This window comes from Gavialis gangeticus, unplaced genomic scaffold, assembly GCF_001723915.1.
Source record: "Gavialis gangeticus isolate Ggan-Ray unplaced genomic scaffold, GavGan_comp1, whole genome shotgun sequence".
Taxonomy (NCBI): domain Eukaryota; kingdom Metazoa; phylum Chordata; order Crocodylia; family Gavialidae; genus Gavialis; species Gavialis gangeticus.
This window is the reverse complement of record NW_017728992.1, coordinates 99361586-99382064: the sequence shown is the minus strand read 5'-3', so window position 1 is coordinate 99382064 and position 20479 is coordinate 99361586. Positions and strand designations below refer to the sequence as shown.

The following is a 20479-nucleotide window of genomic DNA, read 5'->3' as shown; positions in this document are numbered from 1 at the left end:
CCCTCCCTACTAGCATGCTCACCTCACCCAAAATTTTGGTATTATCAAATTTTAAACAGGTTGCTTTTCGCCCTGTTGTCCAAATTGCTGAGAAAGAAATTGAACAGTGCAGGCCCAAGGACCGAACCCTGGGGGACTCTGCTGCCCACTTCCCCCCATGTTGAATATGACCTGTCACCACCGCCCTCTGAGTACGACCCTTCAGCCAATCTGCAATCCATCTGACTGTGTAGGCATCAATGCCACAGTCGCCTAGTTTTTTAATGAGGATGGGGTGGGAGATGGTGTCAAAGGCCTTACTGAAGTCCAGAAAGACTATGTCCATGGCAACACCTGCATCCAATGCTTTTGTGACCTTTTTCCATCTCTCCTCTCTTCTCTCCCCTCTGGCTGTCTCTCTCCCCGCTTTTTCTTTCTTTCCTCACTTTCTTTCTCTCCCTCTTCCTCTATTTCCCTCTCTCCCCTCTCTCTTTCTGTACTTTTTTCTCCTTTCTCCCCCCTCCTCAGTCTTGTGGGGTTTTTTTTTTGTTAAGCATGTTGTGATGAGACAGGGAAGGAGGAGAAGGAGAGAGAGAAAGAGGTGAAAGAGGAGGGGAGAGAGAAGAAAGCAAGAGGAGACGGAAGAAGGAGGGGGAGAGAAAAGGGAGAAGAAAAAGGGCAAAAAGGGTGAGAAAGGGGAGCAAAAAAAGGGGAGAGTGAGGAAAGAAAGGAAGTGAAGGGAGAGGAAAAGGAGTGAGAGGAGAGAAGGGAGAGAAGAAAAAGAGGGAAAAGGGAGAAAGAAAAAGGGAGAAAAAGGATGAGAGAAAGAGGGAGGGAGGGAAAGAGGAAAAAGGGGGAAAGAAATAGGAAGAGCGTAGAGAGGGAGGGAGAGAAAAGAGGAAGAGAGGAAAGGGTTAGAAGGAAAGAGAGGAGAGAGAGAAATGGAAAGACAAAAAAATTGGCAGGGTGTATTTACTTTTTGTTGTAAAGCTCTTGATTTTGATACGGGTGTACTTTCTCCTTACCTGTTACCTAATTTCAGTACTGCTGAAGGTGCCTTTCTGAGTCCCTGTGCTTCCTTAATTCTTACTTTGATTTTAGCTATTCTGTACGTCATGTCCCACTTAAAGTTAGGAGATGTAGCATTATTAAAACATAGAGCTGCCTTGGCTGTCTAATTCCTAGTGAGGTTTTTTTTTTTTTTTTTCTTTTACATACTGCTATTTTAGTAGAGCTACATATTCAGTAATATTTAATTTACTTTATAGAGTCCAACATATGAATTCCTTGAACCCATATACTTTAGTTTGCTCCATACACTTGGTTGTATTTCCTGAAAGGCCAAAGGTGTTTTGGCCGCTCCTGGTACCTCAAGGTACGTAGGAAAAGCATTTAAAGCTATGTCTGTGGCTGAATCGCTGATTCTCCAAATCGGCATTGAATCTTCAGATCCAGATTTGGCTGAATTGAATTGGGACAGTGATCCAAATCAATGAGATGAATCAATGTCCCCAATCTGGGCTGAATCCAAATCAAATAGAGCCAGTTCTGCACATCCCCAGTTAACATTGGAGTAGTTTTGCTACACTTATCTGCATATTTCAACTACTGCATCAGTATCCTTTTAATTTTTGCAACAGTTATGTCTGCCTATAATCCTTAGTGACCTTTTTTTAAAATTGAGGGCAGGGTAAGTAAAGAAAAGTTAGAATAAGCTAGATTGTTAAAGAGCTCTTTTGGCTTTTTAACTAATACATTTGTATACAGTTGTTTCCATGTTTTTCCATTAATTTAAAACTCTAATTTCAAAACATTCTCCTGTATAAGTTTTCCTGGAAGGTGATAACATTTTTAGTCTTAATCTGTTCTCAAATCTGTTGCTCTTTCTCAAAACAGCAAGCACAAAGAGAGTGAGGCTGTCTTTATGGACAACACATCTTGTTATTGGTAAGTAACTTTTGCTGTTAAGAGTATGTACACAAAACTAAGATATTTATTTACATGGAAAAACCTACAGATTACATAGTTTTTCATACTGCACAATAAAATCACTACCAACACTGGGAAGTTAGGGTGCATCTGGAAGAGGTAATGCTCCTCATAATGAGTTACTGACAGCACAACTGCTCAGTAGTGAGCAAATTTAAGATTATTTATTGAAAGAGTATAACATAAGGAAATCCTTTACACTCCTATTCTATCAAGCTGACAAGTCTGAAGAAAATGCAGACTTACATAACAACTTTAATATAGTCAAATTTAATGAAAGCACATTATAAACATACTTGTAGCCACAACTGCAGACAATTTCAATCATAAACAATAAAATGTGAGGTAGACTGACTAGTGAAGCTAAATTCACCAAATTTTTTAAGAAAAATTGTACACTAAGAAAGCAACACTTTTACCCCCTTCCAAAAGTCATAAAAAGAAATTGCATAAGTTACAGCAAGACATATCTGAATATGATTTTCATTAAAATCTTAGTTTACATTCAGTATTAACCTGTGAATGGACATTCGCGTCTACAGGTAAAGTATAATGCTGGCCTATGTAATACATTCATAAAAGTGGCCTAGATGGTAAGGCTTAAAACCAAAACAGAATAGCAATACTCTGGGTGTCAAATAACCGTCTCCTTCCCTTGTAATCAGTGACAGCAAGCTGTATTTTTCAAACAGGCAGGCAGGCCTAGGATTCTTGTAACTATCTGGTGCTGTAGTGTTAACATATCAAGAATACAAAAATACGCTGCCAAAAAAACCTTTTCCTCTGCACTGGAGATAGTGTTATGGAAATAAATCAGTTCTTGTTTGGTAAAGGAAGGTAGATATACTGACTCTCTGATTTCATTCTTGACTTTGAGGGCAATTTTGCACCACGACTTTTCACCACAGGACTAAATCACTTTAGTAGTCTTAGCACTGGAATTTTAAGAACTTAGTGCAAACATCAAGTATGCAAACATATAGGAAACAATTTAGAACATTTTATATCCTTAGGTTTGCAGAATACAGGTAATATTTCTGAACCTTACACCATACTATATCTCAAAGTTATTCAGTCAACAGTAAGCCTCCCTAGCAAAATCCAATCTACATTTAGGTGTATACCAAAAGCTTCAAGTAATATCTCTGGATCTTTAATTTTGCCAAATTCAAAGAATATTTTAAAATCATAAGGCAGATCTTGTATGAAGGACAATTAAAAACAAATCTAAAGAGGGTGGTTCATTTACTACATTTACAGCATCACAATTAAGCTATATTAAAACCAACATATGCAAAGCCTTTCCCTTTTGGCTTCAGTCTAAATATATTACGTTTTTCATTATCTGTAAACATCTTTTCAAAAGATGAAAGAAGTTGCTTAACACTTTGTTCAAAATGCAGTTTTGGCAGGCCCTTCCTGGTTGAGTTGCAGGTCAACTATAAAGTCCGTCATAACTTCATAAAAATGTAAAGCAGGGAATGAATATTACTGATTTACCATCTTACAAAATGTGCTACATATATCTTGATAAGAGGACAGAAAGAAAGTGTGTGGGGGAGTACATTTAGAAAATGCAAAATATGTAATCATTTGAGTAATCACAAACAGGGAATACTACAAATGTGAATTGTACTAGTAAAACTGATGCCATTATGATGTAAACCCTGATGCCAACCACTAGCGCACCAATTTTATTCTAGAACAGCCCAATAGTAAATTGAAGGGTGTAATGTTTTCAAATGAAAGAAATGTACAAATATCAGTACAACCAATATTTACAGAAGTTTAGTATTCATAATAAGAGAACAGCTTATTTCAGGCACTGTATTCAAGTCTGTCATTTGGATTATGAGCAGATTCTCTTGCAAATGGTCCCAGTTCACTTGGAAATGATTTTTTGGTTGGTTAGGCAGAGTCCCAAATTGTCATCCTCTAACCCAGGTGTCGGCAACCTGCAGCCTGCACAGCCATTGGATCCAGCCTACAGATGGGTGGGGCTTAGGTGGCAGGGGGCTTCATTTACCCCTGCTAGGACCAGCTGCCCAAGAGCTTCACCCATGCTGCAGTGTGGCCAGGTGGTGGGGGAAGCAGCAGCGATGACAGCTAGGTCTTACTGCTAGACTGCTTCAGCCCCAGAAAAACATTGTCAGCCATTATCCTACCCTGTTTTGGCTTGCTTTAAATACTGTGCCTGGTTTCTGTACCTTGTCACCCTGTTTGAGTACTTTCTTGATGCTTTATTCACCACTGGGTGGGCAGGTGAGTTTGGACTTAGAAAATTGTTTTACCTAACCTCAGCATGTGCACCCTAAGGAAGGACACCCAGAATAACTGCATGGCAACCTGTGCTGACAGGAGCTGATACATGAGGATATTTGCCTGTATTACATAAATGGTGGTTTCACCAATTTTAAAGCCTTTGACATAGGCAAGTAAGATAGATGTGTGATAGCTTTTATTAGTTGGAAAAAAGTTCTTAGCAAGTTTTCGGGCGCAGTCACCCTTCATCAAAGCTGGCTAAGAACTTTTTTCCAACTACTCAGTTGGTCTAATAAAAGCTGTCACATCTACCCAAAGAACCTTGCCGACCTATGTCCTTAGACCAACGTGGCTACAACCAAAATCCCAGCAAAACCTTCGACAGTATTGACAATGAGTAATGTTGCTGGTGTTTCATGACTAACTGAAGGGACAATATGCATAAGAAATCTTCTTCTTCTCATTATAGTAGCCAGTTATTCTACCTACAGAGCAGACTGTTAAAGAGGTGAAATAATGTAGAGAACCTGCGTGTACAATACCTGCCATGCATTTACTGATTTGTTCGGGTTTAAGTAGTAAACTTTAACTCCTGTGGAAAATTTGCCAAAGAGTTTCAATACATATACAATTACAAATCTTAAACTAACACTGCACAGAGAGAACAAGACTATTCCTTTTAATACAAATATCTAAGTTACTTTGTAATTTCAAACCCCTGAGTATTACTGTACTAAAGTACAGATCTGAAGAGAAATGGAGGGCTCTCCTCAGCATGTTATCTTCAATGAATTCCACACGACTAGTGAGAGTCATGTAACATTCAGGCTAGTGGATGCTGAAGGCAGTTTTTCCCCTAGCTTAGCATAGTACAAAAAAACCCCTCTTGATTAAACAAAATATGTCCTACTCCTGTAATCACAGAACATAGCTAATATATGCTGTATTGTTAGTCACATATATCAATTGATGAGGAATCATCTCAACTCCAAGATCCTTTAATCATAACCAAAGTGATAAGTTTATACCTAAAAATAAATCTAGTTTAATTTTTTGGGGAATCCTTTAGAGTAGTCTAGATAAATAATGGTTGCACTTTGCTCCACAGTGATTGTACTTTAAAAGAACAAAACAAACAAACAAAAAACCAAACTGTCAAGTTCTTTTTCCCTTTGTTACTTGGTCTCCTCTCCGATTTAAATGTGACGCCCAGTCAGAAAATAGAGTGGTTTGTCATCGCTGCTGTTGGCAGTTTGAAACTCATCTCTGAGACGGAACTGCCACTCATCTTCCAACTCTAAACGGACTATTGTTTGACGTAACGAGCTTCTGTCTTGGCATATGACGCACAAGGTGGCACCTTTTAAAAAAAAAAAGGGGGGGGGGAGGGAATAACATTTTAGGCTACAAAGTTACACTTACATTTTCTTGCTTCATTTGCAAGGAGGCATCTGTTTTGAAACCTTGCCATTAGAAACATTTCCTCTGAAAAAAATACACTCCTGAGAGGTTACCAAGGAATCTAACATGTAGTAACAGCATAACCAGCATGTTCAGCTTCAAAGCAGTGTGTGTCCTCAGAAAAACCAGGCAAGTATCTCTATTTGCAGTGTGATTTAAAAATGAATACCATATACAGTGGAGAAAGAGTTATGCAAAAGATCTGAAATTCAGAAGTTTACAAGGACACAAGAAGAGGGAAGTGGTATAAGACACGTTTCTCTCTTTCATTTAGACAATGCTATACGAACTTATGGTACGTGCGCCAAGGAGTAAAAACAGAATATGCAAGCGCAGCTTGTTGCATTGGTGTAATATAAAAATGACAGACCATACAAAATGAGTGTATTCAGTAACCCTAGCTATTCTGTTATCAACTGTGCATCATGCACATGAAGAGCAGAAACTACACACTAATCCTCATATGTTTTATTGATGTCAAGTACGATCTACCACATTTTCTTTGGCTGGAAAATCGGGTTTATTAAGGGTGGATTAGAGATCAAAGTATTGCATTTATCCCAACTCCCCTTTCCTTCCATGTCTTACTGTTACTATTAGCCATTCAGCCTCTGCCCCCATATTTGACAGCATTGTCCTTATTGAAAACTGAAGTAAAATATTCAAATGAATGAGGATTTCCAAGAAAACAGGCAGGGCTGAGGGAGGTGGAGAACTGTTATTTATTTGCAATGTAGTAGTACTTAGCGCCTTAATCTGGGCAAGGCATTGTCCAAAAACATAAAAGACAATCCACGCCCAGTTGAGCTTTCTACTTGTGCAACTTTGGTTACACCCACTCTGTAGCTATTCACTACTCCATTGGCAGGCTCATAGTTCTGAATGGATGAACTACCTGCTCTACCCAATATGGCAACTTCTGTGTACTGAAATCTACTTTCAAGTCATACCTTCCCGAAGTGGTCAGCTGCATGCTGCACTGGGTGAGTTTCACTTGCACTGTATCTGATCTGCCCACCTATTTTTATTGATAGTACTTTCATTACTGCAATTTATTAATTTATTAACTACCCTTGATACTTTGGTGGGAGTTCTACACAACTCAAAATAGACGGAATGCATTTCTTTCTGGAATACGACTAATTATAACAATGGAGTTGCTAATTAATCCATTTCTTCTTCTGTATTTTAGTATTGTAAGCTTTTATTTTGTGCCTCAAGCAAGTGAAGTGCCCGACAGAGAAATCCAATTACCTTTCAGGAATCTGAACTTCTTAAGAAGGTCTGCACCTACAAAAGAGTCACAGAGGTACAACAGCAGTCCACTGAAAAACACCCCCTCACAGTTGACATTGACAGAGTGCGGGCGGGAACTGACATAGCATATGGCCACCTGAAACCAGAAAGCAAAGCACAACTTTTTGGTTAGAAAAAACACGCAAAATAGACCTTATATGGAGGTAGAACATGAAATAGCCATAAGTGGCCAGAGGTAACTGGCCCAGGTGAAGAGGGGAAAAAAGACAATTTTGTTTGAACTGTACCAAAAAAAAAGGACTAAAACATGCAACCATCTAAGATTAATAACTATAGTCAGAGAAAGTCCTAAATTCATTAGGCTTATCTGTTACTTTTTCATGGTCCTATACAGAAATACAGCTGTCATTCTTACTCATTTTGTAGTTCTAAACCTATTTGTCAATTACTTTTGTGTGCTTAACTAAGCCCTTGGATTTTCCTTTAATTATTTGACCCTCAAGCAAACAGAATGGTACACAGTGGGCATGTCTACACGTTCATAAATGCACTGTAATTACAGCATGTTACATTTAGTACCTGTAATGCCAGGTACTAAATGCACCATAATTGGTGGGCCTACTGCGCGTGACTGCAGGTGAAGGCATTTTCTGCAACCTTAATGTGCATTAAACAATCTCCTGTGCATTAGCACTGTTTTGCCTGCTGCAGTAGAATTACTCTTTTGCCTCATGTAGTGTCTCATGTAGATGTGCTCACTGGTGTTTAATTCCATTTCCCATGACAGAATGATTTCAAGAAGGGGAGTGGTGCCTGCAGGGGAGGGGAAGTTAAAATCTCTGGTGTCAAAATCATGTGAACACCAGAAAAATACATTCACCCTCTCGAAGGGACCCACTGTAATCTTAATTCCCTGAGTCTCCATGGGTTAAAATGTCTGCAGTTTGAATTTATAGCAGCTGTATTATTTGGTTTGTTTTTGCTTATCTGACATTTGAAGTATATCCCATGTAGAAGGGAAAAGTTCTTGCAATGGGTACATTACAAAAAAAAGTGAGTATGTATCATTGGTGTGAGCAACCAGAATGGTGTGCCAGTGTGGTATCACAAATGGGGCAAGAAAAACATGGTTGCAAAGACATTTCAAATGCATTTTTGAAAACAATAAAAATTTGGGACGCACATAAACAGTAAGGAAGTACATGGATGAAGAGCATTAACTAGAGATAGCTAAGCAGCATACTAAACTGTCTCGAGAATAATCGAACTGGGGCTGTTGCTGAAAAGAAATTATTACATTGTTATTTCTCATAAGCATCCTCAATCACTGCATAATCAGTACTGGCAGAGCACAGATCTTTGCTCCCACACATAAGGTTCCCTGTAACTGGACCACCTAAGAGTTTTACTGCTACTGCTTCCAGGCTAATAAAATTTGTCAAGCAGTAGAGACTTTGCTCAAGATCAGGGCCCCACGCTCAAAATCTAGGGACAATTCTAAGATGACATCATACAGAAATAGCAGTTGTAAAAATAAAAACAAAATTAAGAATTTATATTTGCTGGATCCTACTGTCCAATTTTGTACCTCGGCTCCAATGTTCAGGTAGCAGTCAATGGCCAGTACAGGGTTCTTGAAATTATGGATCGCCTTTGGGAAGAGTTTGTAAGTTGCATGCTGAAGGAATTTCTCCAGAAGGAACTGAGCTGGGGCAGCCAGAAGTGTATGTTCACTGTCTGGAGCACAGATGTACTGCAGAGGCATTATTGGAGCCAGGCTTTCAGATACCTACAATGAAAATGATGGAGCGTCTATCAGTGAACACTCCACAGCTTCTGTCTTTCCTGTCTAGACTCTATTTAGCAAGTAGCAATTACACAAATACAACAACAAGAAAGTAAATTGGAAATTCCAGGACAGGCAACTCAGCAATGCCAAATGGAACTAGGATTTATTCCTTCTCTGATTATGCTAGAGATTTATCTCGCTTTGAGGACATCCTCTATTCCTTTAAGTGACTGGTTTCATTTACATGGAATTAAAATGCAAGCATTTGCCTTTTCTGGCTCAGCCTGTGTCCGCTTCCTTCCCCAAAAAGATTCCTAGAGTAAGGCCATTACCAGCAATTGGAAGCCAAATACAGTTTCCTGACCACAGGTGAAATGTATTCTTCTACTGAAACATCACGTAACAGCAACCAGCAAATTCTGTAACAGTCAGAGTTTCCAAGTAAATGTTAAAAAGTGTTTCAACATCTGTGTGGAATGGCTTTGTTTGTTCATCAATAATATCAATGACTGAAGATCACTACAAACTACTACTGACAGGAGATGGACCAGTTACATGTCTTGTCACATCCAGTTTAAGATTTAGTTTAGAAAGATTTACCCACGGCTAATTAGAACGTAAGATTAGGAGCCCTTAAGCCAAGCCATTGCTCAGCCAAAAATACCAGTGAATAACTAGAAATTAAACACTTTCAAGATCCCAGCTGGCTCTTGGTGGTCCCACGTGGTGAAACAGTTGTGTTTTCATGATTGTGATATCAAAGACACTCTTGGGATTAGTGCTGGAAACAGATAGTTGCATTAATATTTATTATTTACTGTTTGTATGTACTGCAGTTGTGCTTAGGAGCTTACCCACAGACCATGGGTAAGCAAACCAAGTACTGAGCAAAGGGGGCCCAGTAACCCAAACAGCTTCCAACATTCAAGTAAAATGTTCCATTTTGACCCTGAGGGAAGAAAAAGAAAGCACAGGTTTTACCTCCTGCCCATAGCTGCTTTTCTGCCCACACCACCAAACTCACCATAATTTTTGGCTTAATGACAAAGTCCTTTTGCCCTCCAACTTGAATGTGTTTCTTCATGACACTGAAGTTGTTAAAGCGGCAGATAAGCAGGCCACTGCTGTTTGTTCTCAGGTTGAAATCTACATCTTCACAGAAGTACCTAGGCATTAAACACAGGGTCACTCATCTGATTGTGGATCTGCCAAGAGTAATTTTCTGTCCATGATATATAGAGCCCTTTTTAATTGCTTAAAATAAACCGTATGTTGTAGAAATGGTCTATAATGATAATAACCAAACTTGCTAGTTCAGGTGAAGCTGAAACTATATTCCTTGGCCTGTCAAATGAACTGCACGCTTGCATCTTGGACTATCTTACCAGCTGCTTTGTTGGAAAAAATTGTATAACTCCTACATAAATCCTCTACCCAAAACTTAACAAATGTGTCTGCCAACATACTGGCACACTCCCACTGTTGAAAGACCTTTGCAGACTAATTTTAAATTGAGAAACAGGTGTCTCTCTTTTTTTTTTTTAGTATCGAGTTGGATAGCCCCCACCATGTTCTGGCATGTAACACTTTCTTTAGGGTTTGGGTTTTTTTTTTTAATTTTATGCTTTATTTTTGACCAGATAAAAATCTACAGGTGAACAATCTCCCTTTCACAATGGACCCATTGTCTCTGAAATGTTAACCAGGTGAACTGTTTTTGTAATGATGTGGCTTCTTTATCTTCATAGCCATATACGTACTAATCATAAGGGGCTATACTGCCGGTAACAAAACCAGCTGCTACCAGTTTATCCTATTTGGGTGAGGTGAAGATCCAAAACAGCTGTGTTATGAAGGATGCAGAGGAGAGAACTGCAATAGCAGTGTCTTTGGCACCCATATAATGAACTGAGCACACCAGAAGGTGGTCACTCATACATATGACAGCCATGCAGATGATGGAGGCAGAATCCAGTACAAGCCCCCTTGGAGTCAGTGGTGCACACAGCTTGGTCTGCTGGTCATGGGAAATAATTAAATTCTAGTCTTAGCAGGAATTTAGATTTTGCTTTGGGCCGTGTCCTTGAAGGGGAATTATAGGTAGGCATGGAAGCTGTCAGGTGAGCAGAAAAAGGAAAAGAAATGGTAGGCATCACAGGAAAGTTAGTGTTCTTTATTTTTTTAAGCCCATATATAGATGGAAGGCAGAAGGAAAGAGAATGTGGGTGCTTCCTGGAAAAACCTGACATAAAATTCAGAAGTGATTTAGCTCCAAAAGAAATACAGTATCTTCCACTCCCTGTGTGCTTGATGCCATGCTTCAGTGGTTTCCCATTCTCTTACCTTCAGTCAGGTGAGCTTGGCTTGGCTTGGCTTGCCTTGCCTAGAGATTCCTGCCACTGGCCGGTGCGTTCTGGAAGCAGTGCTTCCTGTGACTGACAAAAGGTGCCGTCTCTGGCAGGGTAGACTTTCTGCCTCTCTTCTCATTTCTTCCTCTTTCTGTCTTGCAGTTTAGGTCTTCTCTGTTGTTTAACTCCAGAGGGTTTCATCCCTCAGACTCACCACTCCCCTTACTAATCTCCCAGCCTATCTGCACACCCTGCTTCATCCTTCCCACAGTGTTCACTCCCACACGACTCCATTCTTCCAGTTTCTGCTCCAGGGAGCCCTCACACACACAAAAGCAGCACCAATAGGGAAAGGCAAATCCCTGCTTCTGGATTCTATGCATTGACTACTTTCTCCTGCCAGGCAGATAGCAGTCAGCCCCACTGAACTGCACCAGCACTATACCAGGGTACATCAGAGCTATACCAGGGGATAGGAACAAAGATCCCAAACCATCACCCCAATGCTCCTTTTGTTCTAAGAGAAAAACACTCCACCCTCACCCTCACCCAGGGACAAATTAATTTACTAGAACTCAATCCAATTTCTGGCTGTATTTTTTTTCTTTAAGAAGAGGGCACCTGTCCTAGAATGGGACACCAACCCTTACTGGCCAGTTAGAATTTCCCAGATCTGAGAGCTACAGGAGTTGTAGTTTCACAGCCATTAAGAAGCTTGCATGCTAGCGATCAGCAAAGAATAGCTGGTCTGTTCTCCCACCCTTCTCTTCAGGGTCCATAAGCTTTCTATTGTATATAAATATGTATTGATAAAACACAGGAAATGGAGCCAAAAGGCTAAAATAAACACATCAAGCAGTTGTGATGGTCATGGCAGCCTGCAAGTGCAAAACCGGTGGGTTTTGTGATGACATAAGTGGAAGTTGTAGTTGGTATTTTTAGAATTTAAAATCACAAAACAAGTCTATTCACATCACATGCAGGATTTCCACTTGTCCCTTCCATTAGTTGAGTAGGCCCCGTCTGTTCCTTAGAAAGAGAGATTCTTTTTAACTCTCGGTCTGAAAAACTCATTTTTGTACAGCAGGGCTGTGACAACAGAAGCAGCTCAGCCAATCATCATACGAATGATTTTAATTTGTTTGGCTGCTGCAGTTATTCATTAATATGCTGCACATTTCTTTGAAAGTCCTATTTTATGGCTGTAACCTCACACCATGGTAACACCACTTTCTATTATGCCTACAAAACACAGAACATGAGTTAGCCGATGGTGAGATTTTTACTGTCTGTGAAATCCGCTTTGCCTACCTGTTTAGATCATATTGCACATTCTGGGTCAGGTCTATGTTGAGCAGTATGAAGTCATGCACATGGCACCTGGAGAATGGAGCTTTTGATTTCCTGGAATTCAACTTGCTGTTCCATTTCTGAATACCCAGGATTGCGTAATGAACAATTTTTGGTGTGGCTTCAATGTGCTGTAGAACACTCTTCAAAGATACATTCTTACTGGTCGCCCCTGGCTCCATGGACTGGCTATGAAATTTAATCAGGTACACATATGATTCAGATCTCTGCTATCATTATAACTGATGTGTAAAGTGTCTATTATCACCATGCCAAAGATCCCAATCAGGAGCCTTTCATCCTTCATATTATGTAAAATACACACTTTACATTTTGAATTATTAAAAATACCTAGAAGCAAATGCTATTTAATTCCACCTCTTCTTTCCTCTCAATCTGGCCATAAGCAACATGTAGATATTAGAGCAGAGATGGGCATTAGAGAGACATCTGGAGAAGTAGAGAGAAGTAGCCTTTTGGATGAGTGTGGGGAGAGGCATTGTGAAGGCACTGAGATCTACAAATCTGGCAAGCCAGGATGCCCCATTGTCTCTGACATGGACACAATCACAAGAGAATTTCTGGCTATGTTGACTGTATCCTATTCCCACATGCCACTGGAGCTGCCAGCCATTTGAAAGACACTACAGATTTCTTAAAGAAACTGGGCTTCATTGACAAGCTTCCAGCAACCATCATATTGGTTACCATGGATGTCTCGCATCTCTGTATACCAACATTTCACCAGGAGGATGGATTACAAGCCATGAAGAGCACCATCCCCAAGCAGGATACTGCTTCAGTTTCCATCAAACTCTTCTGCTTTGTCCTCACACACAACTGTTTCAGATTTGGGGACTCCCTACATCTACAAGCTAATGGCACCACCCTGGGCATACGTATGTGCCAGCATATTTATGACAGACCTTGAAGTCAGATTCCTTCACAGCTGCCCTCTCATCCCCTGGGTATGCCAAAAGGGCATGGATGGACATCTTCACTGTATGGACACACAGGAAGGAATCCCTAAAGAAATTTCACTGGGACTTCAGCAACTTCAACCTCTCCATCAAACTAACTCTGGAATACTTCACCAAACACATTCATTTTCTAGACATCACAGTGAAAGTTTGCAGTCACCACTACTTGGTATCAGAAACTCACCAACCATCACAGCTACCTTCACAGCACCAGCTTTCACTGTAAGCACACCGCTATCTCCACTGTCTATAGTGGCCAAGTTCTACATTACAACTGTATCCGCTCTGATTCCACCAACCAGGATACACAACTTAGGGGTCTGGAGCAGGGTTTCTTACAATTACAATACAATCCCAAAACTGCAGCCACTCAAATCAACAAACCCTGACTCAGACCGTGCACTTACTGGCTACAATACCAATCCTGAGACAAGGATAACAATCCTTCTGGTTGTCACCTACAGCCTCCAACTTGAACACCTTGGACACATCATTAATGACCTCCAATCCCTCTATCTCAAGGTAGCTGTGGAAGACAAACCTGTCCTGGCTTGCAGGCAGCCCCCCAACATCAAACCGCATCTCTTAAGCAATAGACTACCTAGCTCCTATTGTAACCAACGCACCAGGCCATGCAATAGACCCAAATGCAAGATGTGACCCTTCATAAATACCTACCACATCATTACTGGACCAAACAATGCAGATTATAACATCCATGGTTCATTTACCAGCATCTAGACCAATGTCATAGGCTATCACCTGCTTACAGTACCCCTCTGTTTTCTACATTGGACAGACAGGGAAATCCCTACATGAAAGAATGAATGAACACCGATCAAAGATCAGTTCCAAGAAGACACACAAGCCTGTGGCAGAAGAATTCAACTTCTGTGGATGTTCCATCACTGACCTCAGAGTAGCTGTTCTTAGACAACAAAACTTTAAAAATGAACGTGAAACTGCGGAACAAGAAATCATAGTCTGAATAAAGTACGGTCTAAACCAAGACTACTGATTCTTATCCCATTAACTGCATTAGCTTTTGTGACCCCTTTGTCCCTCCCTATGGGTTTATTACCTGCTTGACTCTCAGCACTGCCCCCCCTCCCTTCCTGTCTTCCTGGTCTTTTGTATTTAAATCACTCTATCTGGTAGCCTGTTCTGTGCATGTCCTTTTACAGCATGTGATGAAGTAAGCTGGGACTCACAAAAGCTTATGCATTTCTGATTTAGTCTATAAGGTGCATCATTATTCTGCCTTCTAACTGAGAATAATGGCATCATGCTTCTCAAAACAAACTGCTTTCAGTGAGAAATGAAATACACTTTAGAGATTCTGCTCTAACATGGTCAATGCCTGTTTTAAGTATTGCCAAATGCTACAAAGGGGCAAATTTTCAAGGGGTTGACCCAGACCATAATGTTTAAGGTGTTTGACCTTAGGGCTGTGTGTGGAAAACTCCAGTCATTGTTTATGAAAAGTGAATTTACCTGGACTGTTCTTGGACACCATGCATATTCCATAAGACACACGAGTCATCCATGACAACAATAAACGGCCAGACACATTGCCGTTTAACTCCTAGTTCTTCTAAGCGGTTTCTTTCCAATTCTAGATTGTGGTAGGAAAGTTCCTTAATAAGGAATCGGGCAGCACCTGGGAAAGTGCATAATACAGAACAACCTCCATAAGAGATCCATAATAGACTTTTTTGCCCCATAAAAGATGCAGAATTTTTTAAAAGAGCTGCCTATTTTGCCCTGAACAACACTTTGTGAAAGTGCTTCTTACCTCTTAACTTCCAATTAGTAAATGTTCAAGTGCATTTGAAAAACCTGGGCCTATTCCTGTGTGTATTATCTGACAGACAGTGTCATATTTTCCTCAGTGCCTGAAAAAGTGATTTATTATCTGACTTTAACCAACTACAACCAGCCTTTCTGAAAATGCCAGTTAGCAAGACGCATCTACTACTGTAATGGCATTTGAAACTCAGGTGGGAAATGATTCATCATTCAGTCTGCAATGATGAGGAAAATGATTGAAGCATGTCTGTAAATCAGCTGCTCTCAAACTATGATCCCTTCAAAAACTATCCATTAACAGGAAATACAAAACAGGACCACCTAGGAGGAAAAAAAAATGATACTGTGGAAAAGTGACCGGACCACACAGTCCATGGACTCGGGCAAAAGGAGAACCCAGCAGCACAGAAACAGATACAGGGGGATAGGACAAACAGGCAACAGGGAGACATACAGAGAGAAATAGGAAAGGCAGTAGGAAGCTGGGGAGCAGGTGGACAGAAGAGAACGGAAAAGATGGAGAATAAATAAGCACGATGCAGATTGCGATTAACCTGGTTCACAAAAAACAAAATAATCATCTCATGGAAGTTAGTTAGAGCGGATACTTCCCTCACATCACCTTCTGAGCAACATTATATGAATACAATTGCTGAAGCTGTCACACTGTATATAATCACAGTGGGAGGGACAGGCATCAAGTTCTCCCTAAAGATATGGTTCGTACTATAAAACAGGTTTGAGTTTTCACCCTGCTTTCTAAATAATATATTGTTGTTTCCTCTTACCTACTCCAGCATTGTTGAACATGCCTGGCAGGACTAGCATGATATGATTGGGCCAGTATTTACGGTAGAGTGGCATTTCATACTCCTTGACCACTAGGAGGTGAAGGTGATTGATGCCTTCCATAGCATGGTAAAGGTTCAAGAGGCCATGTTCATGGCGACCACTGGAAGGAGTGAAGATGGGACTCTTTACTGCATTCAGATTCTGCTGAAAGACCAACAGAAAAATATTTTATAAACTCTTGAAAAACAAAGATTGATGCTGATTGACTTCTTTCTAAGAGAAAGACCATCTCAAAGATGAGTATTTATTGTAGTAGCTAAACATAGAAGCCAATTTACATCTATCCAAGGAGGCACGGGTCCTACCCTGAGAAACTCAATCTATAGAAAATCAGAGATTACAGGAAAGGTTGGTTTGGTGGGGTTTTTTTAGTGAGTTAGATTCACCATGGGCATCAAGTATGAGGAGGTAAAAAGTACACACCCACCTTGTCAGATACAAGAGGGAGACGCATGCTTTCCAGATGCTTTCCCTGCTTGCTGAAGACAAAATGGTTCTCCTTGGACTTGGGGATTATAAAATGAAGTTGAACCTCTTCTCCTAACATTGAAGATGAAAATGTGAAAGCATGCAAGGTGGAGTCAGATATCTGTAAGCAAGAAAGCAATCAAACTGTAATCAGATAAAGAGGGTATAACACAAACACGAAACTCAAAGTACAGCAACTTTAACGGCATTGCAGACTGCTGGAAGCAGCTAGAAATGAACACTAAACATTTTCTCAAAAATCAAGTGAATCTTGATCAAAATCAAGAATCCAAATGAAGTGAATCCGATTCTGTTACATTCATATTTTCCCTCCCAGAAGTGGAATTAGGCATGTAACCTGTCAGCTTTCTGTATGAACAATGTGATCTTCAGCCCAACTATGCTCTTGCTTAAATTCATGTTACTTAGATTTTCCAGTGCTCTGTATAAATGTGTCAGTATTTCTAAGTGCTAGAAAACCACATCTCTTATCAATATGTGCCACCACCAAGTGTTCTGAAGACGAAGCTTTAGGTCCCATATTATGTAGACATACCATAAATTACCGCCAACTTGCACAACGACAAAACTCCAGCAATTCATAGTTTACTATACCTTAACAGTATTAATGTATATAAAATGAAACTAAGCTAAAAAAGTTCAACTGAGTCTTTCCTGCATTATTCATAAGTTCTAGTGTATTGCAACACTCATTTGCCTAAAAGTCGTAAAAAAAAAAAAAAAAATCAAAGGACAGACCTCAAAGGACCTTATGTCCAGAGAACTTGGTGACCTTCTTCCACTTGTTTGTTTCTCCATTCAGCAGCTTTTGACCTCATTCTGGTAATGGGTTAGTTTACAACAGAATAGAGATCATTAGCATGAATAAGTGCCCTTTTTATTCTGCATGTTAACTTCCACTTAAGTGTTTCACTTTATCAAAGGAAGAAGAAAGGCCCCAGTTCAGGAAAGCAGTCAGGGCCAGATTCCAATTAGTTATGTAGGCACCTAAATATGGGACTGAAACAGAATTCATCCACTTAAGTCACAACCAGGGATTCAAATGGGCCTTGCACCAGCAGCCACAAAACACATTTGATGCCTAAAATAATGAAGCATCTCTGTGCTTCAAACTGTAAAATCTAAAGTAGGAGCATAAAAACACCTAGCTGCCATGTATAGAGGTGCCTACACTCCACCTAAATCCCTGAAGTGGCACCATCTGGGCATGCTCTGAGCTCGCCTAAATGGCACCAACAGCATTTAATTCAGCTAAAAATGCTGCCCCCGCCCCCCACAAGTTGCCCACCGTCTGCCCAAACTCTAGTAGTTAGTGGACTCTTCAGTGAACGCCCTCAGAAGCGAGCCTGAAAACCAGAAATAAGCCTTGAAAGCAAGCACGTATGCCTTCTTGTGAGTGGAGAGTTCCAAGTCCCAGCTACTAGGGTTATTTCTGGTTTTAGCCAACAGCTGTCTAATATAAAATGCAGAAAGAATCTGGACCTCTTTGTCCTGTAGACAAAAAAGGGTTTGAGCACTCACCCCTGCAGTGGAAGACCTGGGTTCCAGGCCCTCTTTAGCTACAGGGGATTCATACCCACACCTATTTCCCAATTTCCCATTCCAAAATGGCAGTTATAAGGTTATGTAAGTGCTGCTTAGGCCATTGGCAGACATTCTGCCTACCTAGAAACTGGGGGAAATTTCTGACAACTTTCCTCTGGGAGAAATCCTTCCGGGAAAGGGAGCAGTACAGATATTCAGTCTGCAGCTACTTCCTCTCCCCTGCTCTCAGTGCCTTCCCGAGACTGGGGTGATCTCAGTCTGGGGAAGGTGAGGGGAGCCATGCATGCCTGCTCCACCCCTCACAGTCCAAAGGGAGTGCAGCAGCAGGGAAGGACTCCCTCTGCTTGCACCAGAACACTGTCCTGCCAAGCTGGCAGGGGAAACACCATGTATCTGGGTCCGTGAAGGCAGTTTTCCTCAAGTGTTCACAGGGATAACTGTACTTCTGGTGTGGTTTAGTACCCGCTGAGGTGTTGGGACTTAAAGCCCACTTTATGGAAATGGGAGGCTCCTCCCTAGCTTGCTTCTGCGGTCATATGGTTGAGGGCAGGTGAAACTTGGGGGCATCTGCACCCCAAGCCTCTAGGCTTGGGCCTGCATGTAGGATGCCTGCCAAAAGACTTTGGAAATACCTGAAGCCCCTGGTGGGGGTGGAGGATGTTTGCTGGTTGTAGGGCCACTTATGCTTCTGGACTGACTCATGGATTTGGACTTGATTTGGCTTGGGACATGAAAAATTTCTTTAAAAAAACCCAAAACAAACAAACCAGACCAAGCTCTGGGAAACAGGGTGGAGGCTACCCATTTTGACTCCACTCCCCAGTCTCAGGGAGTGGAGTGGAGTGGAGTGGAGGGAGCACTGGGGCAAAGCCCCCGGTCCCTCTCTCAAGCCTGGCAGTGTCCAGCATGGGGCAGAGGACAGGAGCAGTAGTAGCTGCTCCTCTCTCCTCCTGGATCAGTTGGAGAGGAGAAGGGACTGGAGAGGCCAGACACTTCCCTGGCTTAGAGAAGGGGCTAGGAACCGGGCTTTACGATTCCCCTCCCCTCCCAGACCAATCTAGGAGAGGAGAAAAACAAAGCTGAGTGGGAGCAGAGGAGGGAGCACTAGGGCAACCCATGCCCACTTCTCACTCTGGTCCCGCGGTGGGAGAAGCAGGCAGGGGACTCAGTGCTGCTCCACCTGCTCACTCCTAGTGCACAGAGCAGTGGGGCAAAATCCTCACCCACTACACACATCTGTGACTCCGCTCAGTTGAAAGTGTACAGACATTCAGTCTGGGAGCGACTTAACCCTGGGTGTTCCTGGAGTAGCTATTTTTGCTCCAGAAGAAAAAGCCTGAATGTCTGTCTGTACACTTCTGGTTTCTATCTAGAGAACAGCAGTTTTCCCAATAGAGACTGAATGTTTGCATGTAGCCTTAGACACATAGACATAGTGCTAAAGCCTATTTCACCTCTTTGTTTTCAATTTAATAACAGGCTGTTAGAAAACCAAGCACAGAGGAATGCAGTGACTTGCAATAAGAAACATCTAAGTAAACACTTTATGGTGACTAAAGAACAAAGCCCTAAGCTCTTAATTGGGAAGATTTTTCAGGCTCCTGCCAGGTTACACACATTTGTACTGTTGGGTCCCAGCAAAACAAAGGGATATAAATAATTTTAAAAATGCCTCTCTCAAGGTTTGAAGAAGCTAAGCTTTCCTCAGTTCCCATCACATAGGGCAGAGGACCTATATAATATACTAGTAGGTATGGAGTGTTGTTGCAGGTATGAACATCCAGGAAACATGTAAGAGGCAAGGGTTTTTAGTATCATAGTGCTTAGAGTCAGAAGGGACCTAAAGAGAACATCAGGTCCGACCCCAGCAGGGACGGGTGCCGGGATCATATCACCCCAGCCAAGTATCTGTCCAGCCTCCTCTTGAAGACCCCCAAGGTAGGAGAAAGCACCACCTCACTTGGGAGCCCATGCCAGAGCCTGGCAGCCCTAACCATAAAGTAATGCCCCCTGATGTCCAGCCTGAACCTTCTCTCTAACAATTTGTAACTGTTATTCTTAGTAAACCCGGGTGGTGCCTGGGGGAACAGAGCTTCCCCCAATTCCCGCTGGCCCCCCCCCGTGAGTTTCTTTTGGGTGATATCGTTTATCACCCAGACGGGAGGGGAGCCGGGTGTCCAAGGGGAGTGGTCGCTCCTTAAGGAGACGATCCTCCAAGCCCAGGGGAAGGTAATCCCCAGGAGGGTCAAAGGGGGCAGGAGAGCATATAAGCCTCCGTGGCTCACTAAAAACATCCGGGAATGTCTCCTTGCCAAAAAGGAGGCTTACTCCCAATGGAAAGGAGGGGTCATCACTAAGGAGGACTATTC

The 20479-nt window shown here is 41.5% G+C and overlaps 1 protein-coding gene across 2 annotated transcripts in view; it reads right to left on the bottom strand.

Moving 5' to 3' along the window:
- Positions 1–4690: 4690 nt before the first annotated feature.
- GREB1L (growth regulation by estrogen in breast cancer 1 like) overlaps positions 4691–20479 on the bottom strand; it is a 279693-nt gene continuing 263904 nt past the window's right edge. Inside the window, exons 28-35 of one of the 2 annotated variants that reach the window (XM_019526065.1) lie at positions 16504–16665; positions 16013–16217; positions 14910–15075; positions 12397–12624; positions 9762–9903; positions 8537–8737; positions 6946–7084; positions 4691–5590 (exon numbers count right to left, since the gene is read on the bottom strand). In XM_019526065.1, the coding sequence (XP_019381610.1) occupies positions 5427–5590; positions 6946–7084; positions 8537–8737; positions 9762–9903; positions 12397–12624; positions 14910–15075; positions 16013–16217; positions 16504–16665 (1407 nt within the window). In that variant the 3' untranslated portion in view covers positions 4691–5426. Of the gene's footprint in view, positions 5591–6945; positions 7085–8536; positions 8738–9761; positions 9904–12396; positions 12625–14909; positions 15076–16012; positions 16221–16503; positions 16666–20479 lie in introns of both variants that reach the window. The other variant, XM_019526057.1, reaches the window with a different exon arrangement.